Genomic DNA, 25,703 nt, shown 5'->3' on the forward strand with positions numbered 1-25,703 from the left:
GTGGTAACTCCCTAGTAATCAGGGAATTCTTAATATTCTGAGGAGGAGAAATAGTAAATTTTAAGAGCACATAGTTCAAAAAAAAAAGGGGGGGGGGGGAGATTTGGGAAAGTTCTCTACTACTTTTTTTTAAGCTTTTTTTTGTGTTAAAAAACATGCAGAGTTAATTGTGGTAATACAGACTTTTCTGGATTATAGTTGCTTTTCAGATAAGCTCATTTTTTGCTCAGAAAATAAAGTAGAATAGTATTAATGTTCACATGTTTTGAGAATTAAGAAAAAACAAACATAGGTATTCTTGATCATGTCAAAAACAATTTTCAAAGAAATCATTCATATTCAGATTTAAGAAAACAGTTTTTTTTTCTTTATTGCTTTGATTCATTAAAACAGTTTTGATCTTGATGAGGCAGCTCATTGGGAACTTTCTGAGAATCTATGTTTTATTTCACATTAACAGTAAGTCAATCACTCTTAATTGGAAATGAGCAAAATCAGAGATGGAGCTTCATTCTTAACGTTATATTCTGTGGTATTATATCTTGTTTTTTTAAATTGACCATGAATAGAAAAAAATACTTTTTCTTCTCTAATGAAAAGCAAAAAGGGAGTAGAAATGAAAGTTTTCAGTTCAAACAGTTGCTGGAAAAGGGCATATTTTGTCTGCTGTCTTGTAAGACAGAATTCTGACAGAATAGAGTTTAGCTGTCTGCCAAGTTCAGTCCAGATCTGTAGATAAACTAAAAATTTGATCTCACAATGGCTTTCCTGACCCTTGGCCAATCTTTAATATGTTTTAATAGTTCTCCASTACTCTCACTGACTCATTCTGTAAATCATACCTGCCTTCATGAAATCCAGATGAGTGATATTCAGTATTTCTGTTTCAGTCAGAGCATTAATACTGGTGAAGACTCCAACTACAGTTTTGGGGCTTATATTTTCTCCACACATACTTCTCTGTAGTATAATAATGTTTCACTACTTCCTCCCCTCTTAAGTAAGCACCTTGCATTTTCCTTCATTGACAGTGCCAGATTTTGAAACAATTGTAGAATTATTTGACTTAATTAAAGGGAAAAATTCTAGGTTTTTTTGTATTATTTCCGTGGAAAACTTAATGCTTACTGCAAAATTGTAGTGTTGATTGTAGTAAATGAATTTCACATGGCTAAATAGAATTTTGGAATTAGAAGATGTCATTTGTTAGGAGTTTTAATCCGTTAATATCCATGATTCTGAATTCTGTCCATTGATGCCACAGCAATATTTACCCAAGATGTTTACAAAACAAAAAATTATTCTGACCTCAAGTTTGTTTTTGGAAGATGCTAAAGAGCTTCTAGCTAAAGAGACCATTCATTAGATATACATGTTTTTTTCTGATTACCGTTCTTGTTTGCACCCTTTTTGTCCATCTGCTCTCTAAAGCACAGTAACTAATGAACTAATTTCTCTTCTAAAAGTTGGTGGGAATGCTGTGATGGGAGCAGGGTGAAGCCATGGATATTTCTTTCAGCCACATGAAATTTGAACTTGGACGCAACATTGATGTGGCCGCACCCGCACTTACCTTGTTTACATTCTTCTGTGGCTGTAATTGAAAAAAAAAAAAAAAATGTGGTTTCATGTTTTAACTTGAATGTCATGAATGATGAAGCTGCTCATGGTGCATCGGTACCGTGTTCTTTACAGCCAAGTCTTCCCCTTGCATGTTTCTTCCTTTCTAGTCCCCTTTTAAAGGCACCTTAAGGTTAATACATCTCTTGATGCTGTAGTTGCACATTTGTTGTAAAGCATCTAAAAAGTAGCTAGCAGGTGCTCTTTTGGACTGACCCAAAGCCAGTCTTGCTTGGAGACARTATTTCTGGCAATATCCGTGCTGTGCTTCCCGACCTCCTGTGCTCTCCAGCAAACTGAACTCCCGTTGCAATCTGCCATGGCTGCGCTGATCTGTGCATTGTCATTAGCTAGCTAGGAAAGTAGGGATTTTAATAAATTGAATGTGAAGCTAGTGTAAGTCTGGCTGTAGTTTCCATTTCTCCACATGTCGCCAGCARCTCTTTTGCCCCTTACTCTCCTTTAGCCTGCTGCCAGGCCTTCTATTTCTAGCTTGCCTTATATSGTCCCTGAGACCAGCTGTAACTGCACTGTAGAAACCAACAGAAACCCTGAGATCTTGATTTCTAGAGAGGGGGCTGTTGGCGCTTTCGTAACACTTGAAAGCGTGCTGGCCCTTTGGGAGCTGTGAAGTGTGCATGCCCTAAGGATTTCTGTTAAAGTTATCAACAATGAAACATTGACATTTAATTTGTCATTGAATCGTTTCCCCACATTGACATTTAATTTGTCATTGAATCATTTCCCCATCCTTACCTACCCTTGGAGTTAATGAAAACAATTCATACCTTCCTACAGTTGTTTGCTTACACCTGCCAGAAGGTCTACAGCTTCATTATGGGTAATCGCCTGTGCACTTTATGGAGGTTTTCCTCACAGTTCTCAATCGTAGACTTTTTAAAGAAAAACTGGAGCTCTACTGAGCTCTCACCCAACCCTGGCATGCTGCCCCTAGGTGCATTCCTAGTGATGGCTATTTTATCCCCTTGTCCCTTCATACCCCGTTCAAAGCCCTGTCAGGGAGCCCTGCCACCATCTAGGATTGCGYGGATGCTTTTTTCCCTGCAAGACAGGGGCACGCAGTCTGTTGCCAGGAGGCTCAGCGCTGGTAGAGGCTTCCCCATGGTTGACAAAAGCAAATTTGGACCGATGACACCAGCCTCTTAGCCATGCGTTGAACAGGTGGCTTTTCCTGTTGCCCTCAGTGTCCTTCCCTGACCCTGAGGGGACTGAGGAGAAACTGTCTACCAGCAAAGAAGAGACTGGCTCCTTCTGTACTAACTCCCACCTCTGTCGCAGCAGGTATTTATGCACGTTGATAAAATGTTTCCCTTCATCATCTTCGTGGCGCTTTGCTGGACTTCAGACTGTCTTGGAAGGTCTGAAAAGTGTTGCAAGATGGTAACAGCAGATCATTTTTGTCACTGTAATAGAATAGCAGTTTTTATTGCCAATGTAGTTGCAAAGGAAGTGGACTTGTGCATGAAGTGAGTTATATAGTGCATTTTCCCCTACTTTGTCCCATTATTGATGCTTGTGGTGATTTCACTGCCTTTCTGTTTTGGTCTGAGTTATGAGCTCTGCTCACCCAGAATGTTAGGTAAATAACCTTTCAGTTTCGTGGTGATGAGAGTGCTCCAACCCTCTTGGCTTGTCTGGCTAAGTGCAAAAGTGCAGAGTCCCACTTGATTCACCATGCAGTGTCCATCAGGTCCATCAGGGATTTGGTCCTGTTGTGCATGTCCACTTCTGTTTGTTTGTTTGATGTGTGTGAAATGTGCGTGTTGAAAGTGGTGCTGGCAAGAGGTGCTGCACTGCTTTCATTGTTGCCTGCAAACATGGTTTTAGGTGCTCACAAAACCTTATGAAGGCTGAGTMTGTCAGTCCTCCAAGCAACCTGTTAATTTTATTCTTGTTCTCGTACTGCTCTCAGGTGTAGCTAGAGATTCAGACAGATACTTTTTTTCTTTGTTTGCAAATCTATGCAGGTACATGAGGAAAAGTTCTGGAAACATCACTTTGATACATCGAGCCTGTATGCCAGTCTCATAAGATAATTACTTGTGACAGGGCAGCAGGTCAAGCTGAGTAGCCGATTCTAGTTTCTGATCTTCAAAATGYGTTTTACCTTGTTTCTTCACACATAAGGTGTTTATTTCAGTTACACGTTATCTGGTGTGTGCCCTGTTTCTGCTTTCTTAAGGAGCTAAGGATTGTCAGCCATCATGGTGGCTCTCTGATAACAAGAGACAATTAACTCATTTCGCCTTGTAGAAGGTGGCTTTGAGGAAGCAAGATAGTTGAACTGATGTAGAAATGGGCTGTGCTTGACGTAATTCTCCAAAGAGAGACGGATCTGATGATTTGTTCAACACGATTCACCAAACTGTTACAGTGGTTCTGGCTCTAGCTAGAATGAGGGTGCAGTTTTGGTGTGCAGAGCACCCAGCGGCCGGGACAACCAGTCACTGCCGGCGCTGAGCAGAGGGTTGGAGATTCCTGATGCATTTAGTGTGGAGTCGTAACCAACCTGGCTGCAAATGATTACAAGACTTCCCTTCCCTTGCAACTTTATCTAGGCCTGCTGACATTTTAGCCCATGGCTGCTGCTGGTCTGGAACGGGTAATAGCAACTGTCTGCCGAGTGGCCACCAGTCTTCCTAACTGTCAAGGTCCCAGCAGACTAAACCTTTCAAAATAGAACAGGCTCTGCAGAGCCTCTCAGATCACCTCATCGCCTCTTGCTCAGAGATGCGCCGTGCCACCTTTGGCTAACCTAGGAAACTGAAATGTGTGTGTGCACGGTTTGTGTGCAGGCATCATGTTTCCATTTTTCTTCAGGTTTCATGCAGAATAAACCCTCACTTACACAGTCATTAAGCCCAGCAAACCAGAAGCTGTTAAGAAACATCACCAACATCAACTGCAAGGCAACCCAGGCAAAGTAACTGTTTAATCCCCATGGAAAAATAAGACTTTATTATGTAAAATTTTGGCACCAGTTAYCATTTTGGGATTTTTTTTCTGAATCCCTGTTAAATACATCTAAAAAGGGGATGTCAAATTTGTGAAAAGCTTTGTAAGCAGCTACGCTAACCCAAAGTGCAAATTGAGTTTATGTAGGAGTTTAGGAGTTTAGCTGCCTTTTCTCAGCTGGGAAGAAAAGCTGGTATGACAAGGCTGTCCAGCACATTCTTGGTACCTGTATTTTGATTCAGAAACCTGGCTAAGAAAGGCCATGAAGTGATAGAACATGTTTTTTAGGAAAGGAAGAAGAGAAAACACCAAAATAGGGGCATTGGACTTCAGGAAGGCAACTGTAACAAACCTGGAGATTTGGGTGGAAAGAAGCTTAAAGACACTTCTTGACAGCTCCGTTAAGAAACCCAAGCACTTAAGTTCAGTGAAGCTTTTGGTATTACCTCCCACAACAGGCTCATAGTAAGCAGGGAGACCTTGAAGAGGTTGCCCTCCCTGAGCAGGAGGGAGAGTGTAGCTGTCAGACTGCAGGGACCAGGTCGGGCTCTGCAAGGGTCTCTGCTCACTCTTACGTTATTCAGCCTTTTTTTTAATGTGAGTGATGGAAGAGCAAGTGTGCACATTAAATGCCCTGGTGACATAAGCTCTTCACAGGGTAGAATTAGATTTCCGGCTTATCTTGGTGACCTGGGGAGACAGTCTGGAAAACAGTAGTCAGTTCAGCGAGGACAAAATTCGGTGCTCGGAGGAGTGCTGAACGYCACAGAGAAAGGGGAGGGCTGAGTGCCCAGGCAGCGCAGCTTCAGGGAAGGAGCCGCACGAGAGGGGACCGTACGTGCGGCGGGCAGTGTCCGCACCRCAGAAAGGGCAAACATCCAGCTGGGGTGCCGGGAAGGGGGTCTGTAAGGCACGTATGGGAACTCGTCTGCGCTGCAGCTGCAGCCTGCATCCAGTTTGGGCCTCTGTAATCCAAGCGCAACGTGGAAGAGAGAAGTGGTCAGGGGGTTAGAAAGCATGTGCTGTGATTAAAGGTTAAAGGAATTGTGTTTATTTAGTCTGGAGAGGAAAAGAGAGGAGACATGACAATGGTGTTCAAATATGTAAAATGGCAACTGCGAGAGAAAAAGAGTAAAGTCTATGAACAAGGAATCGAGGGTTTAAATGACAGCAGAGGAGATCTAAGTTGAACAGCGAGTACAGCTTCAAGCAGCGGGGGGTTGTGCCCTGGGACAGCTGCTGGGACGGCTGTGGCACCTCTGTCGCTGGGGGATTTTTTTAAAAGAGGACGAGACAGGCGCCCGCCGGGGCTGGCAGGTGTGTTTGGTGTTTCCTGGGCACGGAAAAGACAAGATGGCCTCCCGAGGACCCTTCCAGCTCTAATTCTGTGATCAATATTCAGCAGCCAAGCTGAAATGATGATTAAATAACCTCTTGGAAGAGGTTTCATAGACAAGGTTTTTGGTTTAGAAATCCTCAGCTTGCTGTGTTTTTGATGGTGCATTTTATTCAAACCCATGTATAGTCTCATAGCCTCTTTTGTCTTTGTTAATACTAGAATTTTTTGTGAAAGTGAAAATCAGCATTGAGTCATGCTGTTTCCTGACTATGAAGCTTCTGCAAACACAGGCCCACCATGAAATAGAAAGATTTTTAAATTACTTCTGTGTATTCGCAAAAGGAATTGAAACACATCATTTCTGACATTTCTTTTTAGAGTTACCTTGGGACTCTCCAGTCCTCACCTTTCTTCTGTCTTATATACAAGGTTTGCTTCTACACTATTTGCCTGCCTAGGAGTAAATTAAATACAGAATTCCTCAGACCACCGGAACAACTGAAAGGAAAAAGACAATTGTTTGAACATAATCTAAGCAAAGTGGAAATCATTTTTCTGCTAGAGCATGAGTTCAGTTGGCATCCAAATTTGTCCTAGTTATTCCTGAGAGCTGTAGTCAGTCCCTTTGGGGTGACCGTCAAGCCCGACACCTTGGTGCCCTGCGAAGGCGGCCTGGGCAGGAGGAGGATGAGGCCGGTGCACAGAGGCACCGGTGCTGGGCAGCGAGGGCGCAGCAGGGAGACACCCCTGCCTTCAAGGAGCAAGGTTGGGGCTCCACAAAGGGTGCAGGTTCTTGTGCGTGTTGCTTGAGGAGTCCAGAATAAAAGCAGCAAGAGGCGGTCCCTCCACGAGCAGCCTGCTGGAGTCTGGAGAGGCTGCTCTTGCTGAGTGTTTGCAGTTGCTGGCAGCTGGGGTTGAATCCTTTGTGCTCATCCAGATAGCTCAGGGTGAGGGACTCGTCTGCATTTAGGACCTCATCTTCCCTTCCCCAGCTAGTATTTCCATCCAGAACTGGCATTTTGACAAAAACAAACAAATGAAAAAAAAGATCAAATTTGTATGTATAATGGTCCTGAATGTGTATTGTGGTCTCGGAGTGGTTTTAAAAATAATTTCTTAGGGAATGTTTTGAAGAGAATTGTAGGAAAGAAAGTCAATGGGTAGAAACCTCTGCTGACATTAGGGAAATAAATTAATTGAAAACTAAATTTTTAATTGAATTTTAAAGTTTAAAAATAGGTGTTCACATGGATTAGGTGTTGTGGCACCCAAGGTAAATGTTCTAAGCACTGTGAGTGGATGAGCTAAACAAAAGGGCCACCTGCTTTGATCTCCATGGGAAGGGGAGCTGATGGAAAATCCTTAGGGCTGCCATGAAGCGACGTGCAGGGGTGTTCAGTGCTGCGAATGCTCTGGACTGTGGTACCGGGCACTGCTGCCCGCGGCAGCTGCTCCACGGCTGGCACCAGCTCCCCGCTCGCCAGCCCGACACGGGCACCCGCCCYCGGGTGCCCGCAACAGGCAGCCTGAATCACAGGGGATGGTACTGAGTGCTCYTAGTAGCTGTAAGAAGGCATGAGAAGAAAACCCCACAGAAGGGACAAATTCAGGCAAGCCAATGTTGAATCCCATCTGAATTTTGGATTAAAAAATAAGTTTTCCTATTCGTTTTTATTTTTGTGGGGAATATAGAGAGTTTCTATGCAAACAGGTCAGTTGCTTTTGGCTGGCTGGTAGTGGCCCAGTCTGCTCACAGTCAAAGGTGTGTGGCAAAATAAGCCCAGACGGGCTGGTGTGATGCTGGCGGGGACAAGTGCAGGCTGCTGGAGCACTCCAGACCGCAACTTGGATAGCTTAGCTAGTGCCTGGGTAATTGGCACGGGTGCATCTTGTACAGGAGCTACAGTATCTGAACACTGAACAGTTTGTTTTAATTGACCTACTAGAGTAACGATTCTGGTGACACAAGTGAAAGGTCTGTGAAAATAAGGTAAGAATGGAGAAAGATCTGTTGTATTTGGGAGCTGCAACTTCATATAGTTAGTACATTTTTGAGCTTGTAAGCCTTYGCAAGCTTTCAGTGGGCAACCTTAAGTACATAATTCCATGAAGGGAGTTTTCAATTTTRAATACTCCCTGCCTGCACCTGATGATAGATGAACATGTAAGTGGAAGGCTCCAAAGCAGTAAAAGACCTCTCCAGTCACGGGGCACTACAGAAGGTAGGAAGACTGAGTAACACATCTGAGTGCAGGGAGAGGAAGAAAATTCCTTTAACAACATAAATATTTTTGAAGCCATGGTTGCATGTTGGCCTCACTTGAATGCCTTGTTTCTAAATGAATAATTTTTGAACTATTCACCTTTCAATAAAATAGAAATATTCTTACCAACGGGACAAGCTTTTGTGACTTTAATATAGAACTATATACAGCATATTTTACTCTTAAGTAAATGTGAGGTACTTGAAAGACAACAAAGGATGAGCTAACTGCAGACCATTTCCACAGCTGACTGATCTGTCACGAGGTGGCCAAACATCTCAGTTAATTTCTGCACCACGTGTAGCCAGCAAGCAGGACTGAGCTGGCACGGTCACTGCTGCCTGGCTGAAGTAACCACCAACTGCACCACTGTATTCCCCCTTCACGCAACGGTGCTTCAGTGAACGTCGCTTTGTTTTCAGAAATACTGACCTTGTGTCACTGACTAGTATAACCCTGTGTATAAACATGGCAGGGCCTTTCTGAAGAAYGGAGAGGTAATACATAGTGATCCCTCTGTTCAGCTTCACGAGCGCCTCTCTCTCCTGTCTGTATTCTGCAGGTATTGAAGGAATACCTCTTGCAAAAGGACAGTCTATTCAATTTATATCTGTAGGATTCTGTGGGAACATAAGGATCTTTTGTTGTGGATTTTGTTACTTCTGAGGTCTATGGAGATGGGGAGATGAACCAGAGAAGCAGCTGTTTATGTGAGTTATAGGATGTGAGAGCAGGCAGTAATCCTACCAAAGTTATAAATATTAATTTATGTTCTTTGAATGACAGTTTCATCAACTTGTTGTTTTGTTTGCTTTTTGATTTCATCAGTTAAGTAGTGGTTTCATTCTCTTATTTATATAAAGATATAAAACTAGGTATGGCATTGAACAACAGATTAAAATGTAATGTAGTATAAAACACTGTAAAACAACAATTGAAAAATAAGTTAAGCCCAAGAAAATAAGTAATCAAAGTACTGCACATCAAAGTCTAAATCCAGTCTCTTGGGAACTTTCTTTCTTTTTTTCTATGAGAACTTGTGGCAGTCGCAGTGCTGACTTAGTGACTCCGGAAAGTTATTCATGTATTCGGGCCACGCTTCCTTCTCCTATTCACTTAATGCTTCAGCAGGTGTCCTCTCCAGCATTTACCACAAAAGTCAAGTTAAAAGTTTTTCGAAAGTGATGGAAAATATGCTCTACATATGGATATTACTGGTTTGAGGATTTAAAAAAAAAAAGGTTCATAATTAAATATGAAAACTGAAGATATGTAGATTTCCAGAGTTGTGCCGAACAGCTTAGCGAAGAGGTAGATAGTAACTGATCTCAAGCTGCTGGGCTTCATCTGCCAGCAATGAATCTGTTTGGTGGAGCAGGAGGGACAGAACAGCGTTTCTGTAGTCAGTCTGCTTTATTTTCATCTCATGGAAACTTGAGATGGTGACAGTCCTGCCTGTTTCCTGCCCCTCCTGGACAATCAGCCTTACACAGCTGTTCAGTCCCTCTAAGGTTGGCCTGGGTTCCTAGGGAAAGAAGACGCAGTGAGTGGCGGCCATAAAAATGTGCTTGTTTTACTTCACTTGTTGGGCCTAAAAACATTCAAAACTCCTTAAAGCTTTTATGTAGAACTATTTCAGAATATTTTTATTACCAACCTATGATATGCTGAGTTAAAAAGTGTTATTTTTTTTAATCAGGTGCTTCCGTTTTACTAAGCATATTTGGTTTTAAACTCCAAAGCCCACACAGGAGAGCAGTCTATTACTTATTAAACAATTTAAGCATTAAGTTGTCATTTATGCTTTTTTAACATTAAAGCTGTGGAATTTGCTTTTGAATATTGGTTTAAAGCAGAAATTCAGTGCGTTTGTTTTAGTATAGGAGTGCCTTGGTGAAGGATGAGTTTCTGTGAAGCTGTCTCTCACAATGGTGGTTTATTATGTCACCCTGGTTGGTGTCAGTCTGTCTTCTTTCTGGACACTGAATGACCACCTCTGCTTAGGGTGTTCTTTAAGGATAACGATTCCGCCTGCCTCTGCAAAGCAGGATATACAGCAGGAGCTTGGTGTAAGCCGGTGTTATGGTTTGTGTGCCACTGGACATGTGCTTGCTGCTCTGAAAACCCCTTCCCCTGGCGTGAACAGTGATGGGACGGTGGCCAGGTCAATGTGGATGTTGACCCAACGGAGCAGCCCAGAGGTGAGATAGGGAAGCAGGTGGTTTCCCTGGAGCTGAGGAGTCTCCCACAGCAAGGCAGGGAGTGCCACGCTGGAGGGGAGCTCTGCTGTGCCACAGCCAGGTGAGCAGCTGCTGGGGAGGAAAAGTGCTTTGCCTTAGAGACACCATTCAGGAGAAACAGAAGGAAGAAGTACCGTACCTAGGACCCTTGGAATACATCTTCAAAGCAAATACAAGTACTTGAAAAACACCTACAGAAAATCCCCCTTTGTATCTAGGATCCTGTATCATGGAAGGAATATGCAGGTGCTCTCACAAGGGACTTGTTTTCACCAGCTCAAGATAATCAGAAAATTAATATTCTTTCAGCTTCCTRTGGGCTTCCCAGAACTCACAGATATAAATCCACCATAGGGAAGAGGATATATTATATTACACCTTCTTAAAAGAGGGCTGATGACTAATGCTGAATGAATTGTTAAGACACTTATTTGCTTTTAACTGAGACTACTTGTTTAGTACATGTCCCGTTAATTCATTTCTGTTGTGACCATATTGAAGCAACATGSACCCTTGTGACCTTCTACTATAATTATTACCATATTCCTCTTTGGAAGCAGTGTTCTGATTATGCACTCCGAAAGCTTTTGTAAAATATCTGCTAAAATATGTAATATTAGCACAGAGTCAAATTTTCCATTGTTTTGAACTTAAGGATCTGAACCGAGAGAGTCATTTGTTATGCAAGTTCTTGAAGGTTAAAGGGCGCTTACCAGCCCTTAGGGCTCCAGAAGCTGCTTCTTACTTTATTAAATTTTACAAAATGACTACTCTTGAAGATGCAGAACTTGTTTTCTCACTAGAAATTCTTTAAGAAAAATGTGTTGCTGGATGGTAGCACTCAAGAGGTGCGTCATCATTCTTGGCTATGCTAAATATTGTATGTGTAGGGGACCACAGAAGACAGTAAGAATTGCTGCAAGGGAGCTGGCAAGTGTGATCATGCCCAAAATTCCTGAGCTGCTGTGTGGAACCTCTGCTGCAAGCTCTGCACTGGTTTCATTATTGCTTAAATTAATTAGGAGAGGTGACAGTTATTTGCCTACATCGCCACAGAGCTGGCAGGCACAAGGCTGGGAAGGCGGGACTCTACCAGCAGAATTTGCAGTTGTAGGTCACTGTCGGGGAGGCGCTGCCAGTGCAAAAGCCTCTGGGGAGGCATTTCGCGGGGCTTTGTGTGACGAGGATTATCTGTTTTGTTCCAGCCTCTGATACAGTAACTTAAGCTCCGTGATACTCAGTGCTGGCAGCAGTTCCGCTCCTGCAGCTTACCAGACAACCCCAGGCAAATAGTTTTCCTCTGTCGAGCCACACAAACGGGACCCGTGGAACAGGCTGTGGGCAGTTGTCACACAGGGCATGTGGGATGAGAGGAAGGTGCTTTGAATGTGGGATCTTTCATTCAAGTGGAAATAGGAGATCTTTAAACAAACAAAAAATCCAAAAGCAGTGTCCACTGGCTGTYGTGCTTAGAAAGCTGCCCAGTGTCCTTGTGGTTTTTTTGTACTTCTCACTGCTGTGGTCCTGTTGCCTCAGGCACAACAGGACACTCACAGGGGACATTTCTTTATACGGGGCTTGCTGATACTGTTTCTCATRTGAGCCAAGTAGCGTCGCTGCTGTCCTTCTCCTTGGTTCCCTTCCGATTAGATCAAAATTAGCCACGGTTTCAGCAGATTTTATAAACGCTCTACGTCTGTTTTCTCTGTGTTCCCTGTCCTTTTCTCTCTACTTCCTTACAGAATGCATTTGTCGGTTTTACGCTGTGTGGAGTTGCCTATTTGTACAGGAGACTGTTTACTTGAAGTAATTAATCACACTTCTTCAAAGATATGTGCCTATCTCTGGCCCGCAGCTTCTTAACGGAAGGGCCCGCCGAGCTGCTGGGAATGGTGGCGCTGGAGGAGGGCAGCACCTAGTGCAGACCCTGCCCACTCAGGGACATCCTGCAGCCTCTTGCTTTAGCTTTGGTCTGAGCTGTCTCCTATCTCCTTCAATGGAAGACTGCTCAGGTGGCAAAACTTAATCTGTTAGAAAAGAAGGTTAACAATCTCCCATTAGCTGTGAATAATAATCCTGGGTAAAACATCTGCCGTCCTGGACCAGCTCTATGTCATGCACCATGGGAAGGGAAGGTGTGTGACGAAGGAAGGGGCTCGCCACAGAAGCAGAATTGCCTTGCCAGGCTCACGCTTGGTTTCTCTCTTTACTTACTCCGCTTTGGAGTGCGTATGAAGGTTGCTCTGTAAAATCCTCCTTTCTCTCACTGGAGAAGTTCTGTTTTTACGTGAACTTCTGTGCCACATCACACAGCATGTGGTGGACACAACATATACTGCTCAACACCTACAGCACTCTTCAGAGTRAAATCTGAGCAAAGCCTGAGAACTGTCAAAAATATGATTATGCTTATGCTTTTTGTTTTTTTTTTTCTTTTTTGTTGTAGAAACAGAAAAGCCTGGGTTGGAGGCAGGAAATGGATTGCCATCTTGGAAATTTAACGACCAGCTCTTTCCCTGTGACGTGTGTGGAAAAGTGTTTGGCCGACAGCAGACTTTGTCCCGACATCTCTCACTGCACACAGGTAATTGAGTGCTCTGGCCTCTGCCTTTGCAGCACTGGGCAGTGCTGGTTGGTCCTGGCTCTTTCAGATGGAGGGGGAGAAGCAGAGGACTGTGTGTGGAAGGAGCCACCCTCTGCTCCTTGCCCTCCAAGTACAATCACATGCAGCAGCAGGCCATGGGGTTGCAGGAGCTGCATTCAGGGAGTTAACTAATACTTTGTTTTCCTTAAAAAAGAAAAAAGATTTTTTCCAAAAATTGTAATTCGTCTTTACTAAATGTATGTTTGTCCAAGTTCCAAAAGTCAGTCTGTAGATACCAACTGGTTAAACACACCTGGTAGCAGAGCTTTGAAAAAAAGCGGCAGCTTTTGTGTTTCCTTTCTTGCACTCACCTAATGAGCTTTTTAAAGGCTACAGAACAACAACAGATCTGGCCTTGGTGTCTCAGAGATCCAGGTTTAATATCTGTAGTTCACCTTTGCTCTCATTGTTCATTTCTGCTTGAAAGAGACAAGGCCTGTGTTACCTCACAGCAGCTTCCTTAACATCAGATGGTTCCAAATCAGCTGAGACTGACAGAGTTTTTACACRGGGGATGCACCACGTTAACCCGCTGAGCTGCCCCGCGCAGACTTAGACTGGAAAGCAAGAATTCCTGATGCAGCACTGGGAAAACTTGCGGGTAGAGTGGCAGTAAATGCTGCACGTGGAGCCGAGCCATGCTGAGAGGGCTCAGATGCTTCATTCCCTGCCTTTGTGGGGGTTTCATAACCTGCTCTGTTGAATTTCTTTTGTCTAATGCATTTGTAGTAGTATATTTCAAATTTAGAGTATCAGATCTTCAAAAAGAAAGCTTGAAAAAGCTGACGTATTTATTTTAACCAATCAATCCCTTAAAAATGAAGCCTTTATGAACAAAAACTTTGATGTCGGGATTTAGAAATATTTAATTTTAAAAAAAATCCTATTTTAAAAGTTATGAAGCATCAGAAAGAGATGATGAATTTGAGTTATTTGTTTTTTTGAGTGCTTTTTGGTTGGCCTGTGTTCAGAACTGGCCTGATGATGCAGTCTTCTCTCTCTCCTCCCCACCTTCGGACTTCAATACAAATCAAACTTCAGCTCTCTGCAAGCGATCGCAGATCCCACAGGCAACCTCAGAAATTCTTAACTGGACCTAACGATCAGAGACATGCAGGGTAAASATGTAGTTGCAGATTGTGGAGCTGATTCTGTACCGGCTGCATCGCTTAGAACTGCAGTTGCCCACATTTCCTGAGCATGTGAAGTTGTGTATTATCTGACTACAAATATTAGACCAAGTTAAGAAATACTCCTAAACTACCTTCGATTTTTCTTTTAATTGCTGTGAACTACTGTAACTTTCCAAAGCCTCTAGCTTCCAAAGTACCTCATTCTGAAAGCTGCTCGGAGAAACCCAAAGGAATCCATACCTGGTCACTGGGAGCCTTAAAACGAGCTTGCTTCAGGAGGCAGTGTGCATTCAAGGATTCCTCTTTCTTTTTCAGAAGAGAGAAAATACAAATGCCACTTGTGCCCCTATGCTGCTAAGTGCCGTGCTAACCTGAACCAGCACCTGACCGTCCATTCTGTGAAGCTGGTGAGTACAGACACTGAGGACATTGTCAGCGCTGTCACTTCTGAAGGCAGTGATGGAAAGAAGCACCCTTATTATTACAGGTGAGGGGGATGCAGCAGAGGGCTGTGCACAAAACACAGGCACCTGAATGTCTTACCTGCCTGCCAAAGGGCTGAGAGCTCTCAGCAAAGGGCTGCCCTCCTGGCCTTCCAGAGTGGAACTGCCCCGAAAGTATGTGCCTGGCCTGTGTCTGACTTGGGCCTCAGCAGCAAACCCAGCTGGCTGCCGCATGCTGTTTGGCTTGGCTGGCCCTGGGAAAGGCTGTGTTTGGGGTGGGGGGGTGTTACATTTTATTATTATTAATGGCTTTGTGAGGCAGACGTACTCTTAGAAACCTGTTAAACTTTTTATGCTGTGTTCAATTAAGTTTTGTGTATGGAAGGGTCCTGTTGTGCACAGAGACTCATGGCAAATCTAAAGCACAGTGCTTCCAAATGCCTCTGTTGGTTGCATTATTTTCAGCCAAATCCATGAAATCAAATGGTGAAGTATAAAAAGAATTGCAGCGTCCACACACACATCTCCTCTGTTTGCTAGAGGGGTATGTGCTCTAAGAGTCAGTGACCAGGGCAGTGAGAGAGAGGAGGCCATTAGGAAAATAGGCCTGAAAAAAAAAAAAAAACGGGAATTAGCCAGACAGCAGCGTTACTTGGGCATGCTCTTTGTTGCATGCCCTGGTGTGGGCTCTGCGACTGTGATATACACCCTAGTGGCCAGACACATTACAAAATCACTCCAAAAGCAGATTTAATTACAGAATCATACAAGTAAGAAATAAATGAGACCTGCTCTATTAGATTATCTAGTCTGTCCCACTGGGAAGGCAAAGTGTGCCCCAGAGTATATGCCTTTTCAAATGTTTTTGGCTTGTTTTAAATGTTAATGGCCTAATCAAAGCAGGAGGAAGACTCTGCATAGGAAGTTAAATTAAAGGGTCTTTGCCGTCGTCTCTAAATATCACTGTTTATGCACTGGCTGTGAAATCTGTAATCCTTGCTAATTATTTGCATAGCTGCTGACTGCCRTTTTGCAGTCAAGCATAAGGAGTGTTTGAACACGTTTTACTTGCTTACACTGACTCTGCCAGGCAGTTCTGCACAAGATCCCAGTTTGGCAGGGGAAGCATTCCAGAGATTGAAAATAACTCCTGGAGTGTGCAGCAAGCTCTCTGTTTGTCAGTGCATCAGGCCTACTAAACATCTTGGCAAGGCTGCAGTGCATCTTATTGCCCAAAGGAATCAGCTAGGTGATGCGCAGCATCTGGAATCTGTAGTTTTTAATTAACTTTATGATTATTTAGCATCATTATAACATGTACAGGAGTGTTGCATTGTGCTTGCCCTTAATCACGTTGGCATGGCCAGAAGTTCAAAGGCAGCTCAGCAGACAATAGAATTTTCCAGTGAACATTCAACAGTGAGGAGGAAAACAAATCTGCACAGTGAGTTACTGCTTATAGAATGAAAGGAAGGGCAATATGCCTGTGTTTGCATTTTCTTAATATCTTTTGCTCTTGAATTCCCTTCTGCCTGCAGCTGTCATGTGTGTGGGTTTGAGACCGAGATGAATGTCCAGTTTGTCAGTCATATGTCCCTCCATGTGGATAAAGAGCAGTGGATGTTCTCGATTTGCTGCACAGCATGCGATTTTGTCACCATGGAAGAGGCAGATATGAAGGCTCATGTCAGCAGCAAGCACACAGGTGATGCTCCCCCTCTCCTGGCTGCCGCTCTCTCACTCTCCCTTCCTTCCTAGGTGCAACCATCACACTTCTCATCAGCACCCTCTGCACTTTCACTGAAACGCTCGCTAATTAAGGCCTGCTTTTGTGAAGCTGAAGGGAGCTGGACTGCAGCCAGGCAGATGGTCCGGTTGTGCAGATCAGTTTTTAAGCTTAGGGAAATAAATGGAGGGCTCCTTAGCCCTGCTCCCTCCCCTGTGCTGTTGAAGACAGCACTTGCATATGTGTTTGATTCTTCTGGCTGCTTTACTGTTTTATCAAAATCATCATTTCTCTATGGCGACAACGTGACTTTGGGTGTTAATTGTGCGTACGGGGTTGCAGGTAGGTAGCAACCTACAGAACTTGGCTGCTGGTCTGCTCTCCCCCACAATCCATCAGATTGAAATTTCATGTTGGTTTTCAGTTCACGCTGTCATTTTAGCAATACCGTAAATGCAGCTTTATATTAAATAATAGAACAAGTCATATGTTCTCTTCCAATCCTGTTCACTTACTAGGCAAAGATAAGGGCAATAGCAGTTTTCAAACAAGCTCCATATGCTTAGTCCAGTTACTGAAGTCTGGCATAGTTTAAGGAAACTCAGATCCTTTTAATTTGTCTCATAACACCAAGAGGAAGGTTTTTCACTGTTACAAACTACTGACAGTTTTGTTGACAGTGTTGAAGGTGAATTGTGTCTAGCTCATTTTTCTTCCATTGCCAAATTGCTTTTTCTGTCCTACTGGAAATAAAACTGGGAAAATAGGAGGGAGGTGAAGCAGAAAGGATAAGGAAATGTAGTTATTTGTACTTACAAATATGTGAATTAAATGYAACTCTAGCGATACAAAGTATTGGGAAGCCTTCATGGCATTCTGTGCCAGCACAGCTCCCAGCATCACAGTGTGAGCGCCCACCTCCCTGCACTGAGGTGTTTGCATTCACCTATGGCTGCACATACAGGAACTACAGCACCGCTGTTCATATAGGAAATCAAGGCCAATGGAGGCAGCTATAGCTATAATGTAAAGTTTGCATCAGGGCTCAAACTGAACTGCAGTCTACTGTTTCTTGCTATTATGGCTTAAGAGTTTGGAGCTGCTGTTGGTCTTTTAAAGCTTCTCTTTCAACAACTTTCTCCCCATTAATCCTGTCAAATCCAGCCATTCACCTGGTACTTCGGGCCAGTGCTTGCATGCRTACTAAATACAGAGCCATCAGGAAAAGAAAAAAAGGATTTTCCTGGGTCACATGACTACAATTTGTTACCCCATAAGGTTGCCAGGTGAATACAGGCCTGTTTGCACTGATCTTGGTATATGTCTTCAAACACGTAGTTGTTTTGAACCAACTATTTTTATGGAGAGTGAGATACTGAATTTCCTGCTTTAAAGATTATAGACCTTGCTAAAAACTCCAGCCTGTGTCTTACTGATAATCAGTAACATGTTCTTTGTTCTTGTGCCAGCTCTGCTCTTTATATGAAAGAGTAATCCCAATGCTTGCTTCTTTTGCCTTTCTTCTCCCCTTATCCACTCTTTACTCCCTTTATACATTTATGGCGAATAACGCTTTCCCCTCTAACTGTTCACTCAGCCTCTTTTCATATGCAACCCACTTTTCTCATTGTACTAGTCCCTCATTCCATATCACAGACTCACAGATGGTTGAGGTTGGAAGGGACCTCTAGAGATCATCTAGTCCAGTCCTCTTGCTTCAGCAGGGACCTAGAGCACAGCGCACAGGGTGGCATCCAGGTGGGTTTGGAATATCTCCAGAGAAGGAGACTCYACAGCCTCCTTGGGCAGCCTGTTCCAGGGCTCTGTATCACAGACAGTCACTGACCCTCACAGGAAAGAAGTTCTTCCTCACATGGAAATGGAACTTCCTCTGTTTCAWTTTATACCCATTGCTCCTTGTCCCATCACTGGCCACCACCAGGAAGAGTTTGGTCCCCTCCTCCGTACATTCTTTCCTCAAGTACTTATACATATTATTCACAGGCTAAACAGGCTCAGCTCACTTAGTCCTTCCTCCTAGGATAGCTGCTCCAGTCCGTTCCTGCTGGACCCTCTCTAGAAGCTCCACATCCCTCTTGTCCTGGGGAGCCCAGGACTGTACCCAGTACTCCAGCTGCAGCCTCAGCAGAGCTGAGCAGAGGGGCAGGATCCCATCCCTTGCCCTGCTGGCAACATCCTCCTGATGCAGCCAGGATCCCATTGGCCTTCTTGGACACGAGGGCACTGTTGCCTCATGATTAATGTGTTGTCCACCAGGACTCCCAGGCCCATCTCTGTGGAGCTGCTTTGCAGCAGGTCAGCCCCTTATCTGCACTGGTGCTTGGGGTTATGCCTCACGTACGTCCTGCACGTGTCCTTGTTGACCCTGCACATGTCCTTGTTGAACCTCATGAGGTTCTGCTCTGCAGAGCTCTCCAACCTGTCTGGTGCCTTGTTCTTGTTCACATTACTGTTCTTGACGTGCACAGGTGGATAAAGTGGTACTSTTAACTTGGGACAGCAGCACCTACTGGGACTAGCTCACACAACGGACTATGTCACTGTGAGCATATTTACCTTCTCTGGAGGCCCCATCACACTAATTGCTCATATTCATCCCATGTCCTGCTCAAATTCTTCTTGTCTTCTTTGACTGTTTCCTACTTATAACTCCTCATTTGCAGCAAAAAATCTTGTTACTGGCCTTTCAGGTCATAACCCTGTGTTCTGTACTATTTTCATTCCATTTCTATTACCGTGGTCTCAAGGTCAGTGAGTCTTTCTGTGTGATATCCCAGCCATGCACTATTGACAACTTGGGCCATCAGATTTCATTAGTACCTTCCCATGGTTTTATCTTAGACTTAAAGGTATTGGTCATTTGCTTAGAGCTAGGCACATAGATACTGTTGTCTGCAAGGTGCTTGGGTAGGAGACTTTTCCCATGTACGTAACATAAAGCTGCTTTTTTAGAACTGCTCTGATTAAACCAAGCACAGGTGGGAGCTAATAATTTGCCTATTCTGCCTCTTTGGCTCATGACAGATTAAAATAGATTACAGTCTGTATGAGAACTCTCACGCTAGTTCATCGACTGTTCTGCAGTTAGGGATTAGAACTTACACATGAGGAAACTGATGGCCTTCAACTTTTAGATCCAGTTAAATAAGCTTTTTAATTAATTTTTCTTCATTAAGAGGTACTAACAACAACAGATGAAACCTGGGACCAGAGTGTTAGCTCTTGCAGTCATTGCTGAGGATGTACACGCAGTACATTTGGTGGGATTATTGTTCTTTGCCCCCTCCTCCCAGTGGACCCACATAACCAGAAATGGGGGGGGGAAGGGGGCAGGCTTAGCTAGGCCCAGTAACACAGTGTGCTGTGAGCCACAAGTTCAGTTTCCACAGCTCAAGCAACCTATGGAACGTGACAAATTCTGCATGGGTTTTGAACRTGGTGCTAATCAGAGTGCTTTCATGGGCTGTTCTCAGTACAGTAACGAAGGGGACTGACGCACGACATTGCTCCTGCCTTGGGGCCAGAATGCAGTGGGGCTTGCACTCTGACAGATGTACTGGTGTGAACACATGAATGGGTAACAGTCGGATGGAGGTGCAACTCTGCTGCTCCCCAAACAAATCACTCAATTTCAGACTTGTTCATTAAGTAAACAGAATTAACTTAAAATACATAAACATTTTTCCTGAAGTTATAAGCAAGATCACCGGGTTTCCATCTAATCTCTTGTACTAATTAATGCTATTAATTCTGGTTTTGTTTTTTTTTTCAGTTGAAGACAGGAAGACACCCAGTGAGTCTAACAGTCCATCTTCATCATCTTTGTCAGCACTGAGCGATTCTGCCAACAGCAAAGACGACGCAGATATAACCCAAAAACCCAAGGGTTCAAACAACCTGCTAGTCATTTCCGTAGTGCCTGGTAGTCAGACTTCAGTGAACACTGAAGAGAAGTCAGAGAAAGGTAAGAACTTTTTACACAAATGCGAACCTTGCTTTCAATGCAGGGGCTCTAGCCAAAATGCCAGCAGTAAGTATTCATTTCTTTCATTTCCAGGCTTTGAATGTGTTTTCTGTAACTTTGTCTGCAAAACAAAAAACATGTTTGAGCGTCATCTGCAAATCCACCTCATCACCCGGATGTTCGAGTGTGATGTGTGCCACAAGTTCATGAAGACACCTGAGCAATTGTTGGAGCACAAGAAGTGCCACACTGTCCCCACCGGTGGGCTCAAGTAAGGAAAGCAAGTACACAAACTTTTACTGTGTTAAGCACCTCTAATACTGTGGGCACAGGGCAAGGGGAAGTCAATGAGAAAAGCCTAGTTAAATGTCTGATAATCGAGATTTGGGGCTTCTAGCTAGCTCGATTAACACATGCCCAGTCCTTTAAGGTTCGCTTAAGCTAGGCTTGCACCGTACAGCAAGGTACCCTCGCAGCAGACCTAGTGCCCTATTGTCTCCAAGCTCTAACAAAGCATCATCTGCTCCCTTTTCAAGTWAAGTCGAAGACACCACCTGATGGTTTCTACAGGCACTGAGGTAGTGTTGCACAAAGGTGTTGGTAAACAAAGAGGTATTTTGAAGGCATCAGAGCAAATGAGAGAGTGCCTCACATTCTGTTCTGCACTTGCCTCAGAGAAACTAAACCCTCTACACTCTGTGCAATCAAGTCTGAAGTCAGCTGCTCAGAAATCCACTCAACTACTTCATAACCTTTATCAATTCTAATGTAAAGTCAGTGGTCTCCAGGAAATAATAGCTTTGACGCTTATTGCTTTGGTTTGCATGCCTGTGCTGTTGTTTAAATCAACATGCAATGAGCAATACACTGGTCTTTAAGAAGGGTAGCTCTTGGTCTTTGGCTGAGCTGTACCAGATGCCTGATTAAGGAGGGGGGGGGGAGCTCCTTAACAAATAGYCTCTCTGCTGGAATTTGTGGGAATTTGCTATTGCAGAATAAGCAATATGTATTTTGCACTGCAGTTCAAGGCTCAAGGCAAATCTTTCATCMCCATCCAGAGGAAGTACAAGTCCATGTTGCTGTTTCTGCATCACAGTCCAATTTGGACTTTGCCAGTCCTTTTCTACAAACTTTCCTTTTGAAAGGTCTCTATTTGATTTCATACCTGAGGTGCTGCTCTTCAGGGTCTCCTGCTCCAGAGCAGTGCTTCCAGAAAGCGAGCGTGCCCTCGGGGCAGGTTAGGGCCTGGGGGAGGCAGTGAGTGCTGGGGCCGGTGCTCGTCTCCGCGTGCCAGGGTGCGCAGGGCTGCCGGCCTCGGGCGCGCTTGCTGCAGCCATCCCGGCCAGAGYGGCGGGAACCGCCTGGGGCCCAGCAAGGGGTCGGTGCAGCCGCGCGCTGCTCTTGCTCAGCAAACTCCTGTTTCAGCACTGGAGCTGCGCGGGGCTAGCGCGCAGCCACCGTCAGCGTTAGGCGTAGCGCTGTTGGCCGGCAGTGCAGGTTGGGAAGGCAGGTTCTGTTTGCCAGGCAAAGTCTAGTCTCCAGCTCAGTAGTTGCATGAATTGGAATCTGGGATGACTTGTGATGTGATGACTGAATCTGGGAAGACAACCAGGCTGAGAAATGGAGCATGCCAGAAGGACGTGATGTCTGTCTTGGACACGCAGACCAGTTGTCTGTTGCACTTTGGGGTTAAGCTGCACAGAATCTGTTCTGTTTAGCAAAGAAAAAACATGACCTATGACTCAGACCTTCCTGACAGATTTGGCCTCTCAGTTTCTATGTAAATTATTCCAGCTTTACAGAAAAAAAAAAAGTTCAGTACCTTGAAAGCTGCACCTAAGAAAAAAAAAATCAGAGATTTTCCTTAAGGCATGCCAAGGAGATCTAAGTAGATTGTTCTTTTCTGTCTCCCACTTGCTTTGAGGGAAGAGGGGAAAAAAACACATGATTCCTCCAGATCAAAGGCTGAGATTCCCAGCCCAGAAGAGGTATGTGTGCATAGACAGCTGAGTCTTCTGTTGCAATAGATGTAATCAAGTTAGCCTCAACACCAGGCTGCCTCTCTGGATCACAGGACTTCACATATGGCTGGAAAACTGTCTGGATGTTTCACTAGCCATTTGTCCTTCTGTACTGTTTATTGTGCTCAAGGGACTCTTGTTCATCAGCTATATAAACKCAAACGAATATGTGCAACTGCTGGACCAGTACTAGCAAATGTGAATGAGCCTGAAGAGAGAAGACCTCAGCTAAAAAAATTATCTTAAATAATAGCACATAAGTATCAGATGTGCCAACCAATGAAAGCTGATTGATAAGCTAGAGATGGAGGCATCTATAAGACAGCGGCTGAGTACCTTATTGTATCTTTGTGTCTAGATTTGCTCTTCTATCCCAGCAACTACATCTGGAATGACAGGTGCTGCCATTAACACTGCAGAGAGCCCTGGCAAGGAGCTTGCTTCAGCAACATGTTCCCAGCTACATTAAAAAAAGCTGATGGTGGCGGCCAGGCTAGTTCAGCTCAGGCTTCCTTCCAGATTCCCTTCCACAGGACACGTTGTTGCCATCTCCTCCCGCTCTTTCCTCTCTCCTGCCCTGCAGGGAGTAGCCAGAGCCCATCTCCTGTTCCGCACAGCGCTGTTCCTGGCGGAGCACAGACAGGCTGCGGGCCCACGTTGCCAAGCACCTGTCCTGTCCAAGCAGGACTAGCTCATCTCCCAGAAAAATGGAATCCCTATGGATCTGCCCAACACCCTGCCTTTCAGGTGTGGCTAGTAGGATACCCAGCAAACTTATTGTTCAGGGTCACAAAGAAGGGATTTCCTAAGTGCTTGTTTTACAAATGGTATTACAAGTTTTTTTTTTTTTTTTTTTTAAACCTAAGCAGATGCTTTTATAGTCATCTGTAAAAGCTCTTTTTACACTACTTCTTTATGGTTAAAAATGGCAAATGTGACTCTGAGCAAACATGGGAAATGCCATTACACAAAGCACCTGTCACCCTGGGACCCTTCTGCACGTCCCTGCGGCTTTGCAGTATCACCCCCCCCGCATTGAGGTAAGCCACAAGATTAGAGATGCTCCTTCAGAGCATGTCAGGGTTTTCTTGGGAGCAGAATGCCCTACAGCTACAAAATGGGCACTCGTGCTACCTGTCAAGATGAACCCAGTATGCTTAAGAGGCCCTACAGCGATACCTTGCCTTGTCATTTTCCTCTTAATAGGTCAGAAAGGGGCTGCAGAAAGCAGGAAGGCAGGCTCCCACGTTGACTCACAACTTTCCTTCTTTCTCCTCGCCCTCCCTTGCTGTGTTGCCAGGTGCCCGTTCTGCATCTACTCCACAAACCGCCCCGCAGCGATGGAGTGCCACCTCAAGACTCACTACAAGATGGAGTACAAGTGTCGGATCTGCCAGACCGTGAAGGCAAACCAGCTGGAACTGGAAATGCACATCCGGGAACACCGCCTGGGCAACCATTACAAGTGYGACCAGTGTGGCTACCTGTCCAAGACTGCCAACAAGTTGATTGAGCACGTGCGTGTCCACACGGGTGAGCGCCCTTTTCACTGTGACCAGTGCAGCTACAGCTGCAAACGCAAAGACAATCTCAACTTGCACAAGAAACTGAAGCATGCTCCACGCCAGACTTTCAGCTGCGACGAGTGCCTCTTCAAGACTACCCACCCTTTTGTCTTCAGCCGCCATGTGAAGAAGCACCAGATTGGGGACTGCTCCGAAGAGGAGAAGAAGGGCCAGTATTCAACCTCCAAGGAAGCCAGTCCACTCCTCTCAGCGAACAGCTCCAGGAACCTCCTGTCCCCCCTCTCCGTTATGTCTGCCTCCCAGGCGCTGCAAACAGTGGCTATGTCAGCTGCTCACAGCAGCGGGACCGAGCCAAACTTGGCAATGAAGGCCTTGGCTATCAATGGCACTTCCCTGTGCTTTGATAAATACTGGAACTCCGAGTTTGCCCACCTTATTCCCTTAACAATGTTTTTCCCCAAAAACCACTATGATCTCACATTCCATCCACCCAGACCTCAGACTGCACCAGGAGGTGCCTCTTCACCGAAACACTCCTTCCTTGCCTACCTTGGACTAACAGAAAGGGCAGAAACTGTCTGAGGGCAGTTATATTCTGTACCAAAAATCCCCCGGCGCGCCCCGCAGGTATGCAGTGCTGCAAAACATAGACCCAAGCGGTAACAAACACTTGTACTATATATCTCATTAGTAAGGTGTAGAAAATGGCTCTGTGTGTATACTTATTGCATTGACATGAAAGCTGCTTTATTAAATCTCCAAGAGGTGAGCTACTGCATACTTCTACCTTCAGAGGCATGTTCCCAATACTSTTATCTAAGAAACTATTTTGTCTTGTTAAGCTGAACAAGAGAGTGTCCTTAATGGCAATCAGCACTTGTAAGATTACATATTGATGCATTTTATTTTTTGGGGGGGCGTGTATGTGTGTGGGAGTGGGTGCGTGTGTGAAAGAGAGGCTGGCTGTAGTGTGCCATGACATTGCTTTTGCACATCCTTTGTAGCAGCTTATTTAATTATTATTGTTGTTAATTTTCCCCCCTTTTACCCACTTGCTTTCTCCCTCCCCTGTGTTCCCCTGACCTGTTGCTTTGCAGAAGGGGCAGCACTTGATCGGGGGCAGTGGTGTGTTAGGAGAGTGCTGCTCTGCAGCCTCCTTAAGTCGTTTAATGCCAGGTACTCATTTGTCAAGCGCTGGGGCTTGGGTAGAACGGAGGCAGTGGGGCCGCGGGCAGATGCCGGGGGAGCAGTGTACGCAGCTACGCAGCAGCCTCCTCCTTAACTGTTACACAGGCGCAACAAACACCCAGGTTTGGGCCATAGCATACATCTTTGGTTTGGAAAGGGCATATAAATATTATATATATGTATATACATATATATAAATATATATACATACTGTATTAATGCAGTGGTTACCTTTTACTTTGCAGGAACAACCTGTATAACTAGAATTTTATGGTGGAAAAATCCAACAAAGGGGATTTTAAAAAAAAAAGGGTATGGATAAATTCTGGGTATAAATACTCAGACTAAAAAAGAGGCAGTTTTGCACAGTGCTTTAGTCTTGCACTAATTTGTTGCTCACTTGCAAAAAAAAAGAAAAATGGAAAAGAAAAAAGAAAAAACATTCTGTGGGATGAAGGTAGTTAAGACTGTATTTAAAAAGGTACCGATAACAACATTGAAATATAAAGCTATAAAAAGATACTGTTTTAACCACACAGTTCTTTTATACCCTCAATATTTCAATTGTACTTGCAGATTCTCTCGGCCTATCAGTACC

General features: G+C 44.4%; 1 protein-coding gene across 1 annotated transcript in view; it reads left to right on the forward strand.

Moving 5' to 3' along the window:
* Positions 1–25,113, forward strand: part of ZNF827 (zinc finger protein 827) — an 88,117-nt gene extending 63,004 nt beyond the window's left edge. The window contains exons 9-14 of the mRNA XM_026042600.1: positions 12,886–13,023; positions 14,532–14,703; positions 16,198–16,364; positions 20,179–20,370; positions 20,464–20,641; positions 23,692–25,113. Of these exons, the coding sequence (XP_025898385.1) occupies positions 12,886–13,023; positions 14,532–14,703; positions 16,198–16,364; positions 20,179–20,370; positions 20,464–20,641; positions 23,692–24,499 (1,655 nt within the window). The 3' untranslated portion in view covers positions 24,500–25,113. The remainder of the gene's footprint in view (positions 1–12,885; positions 13,024–14,531; positions 14,704–16,197; positions 16,365–20,178; positions 20,371–20,463; positions 20,642–23,691) is intronic.
* Positions 25,114–25,703: the final 590 nt, after the last annotated feature.

This window comes from Nothoprocta perdicaria, unplaced genomic scaffold (genome assembly GCF_003342845.1).
Source record: "Nothoprocta perdicaria isolate Ctin4 unplaced genomic scaffold, notPer1 scaffold_31, whole genome shotgun sequence".
Taxonomy (NCBI): Eukaryota; Metazoa; Chordata; class Aves; order Tinamiformes; family Tinamidae; genus Nothoprocta; species Nothoprocta perdicaria.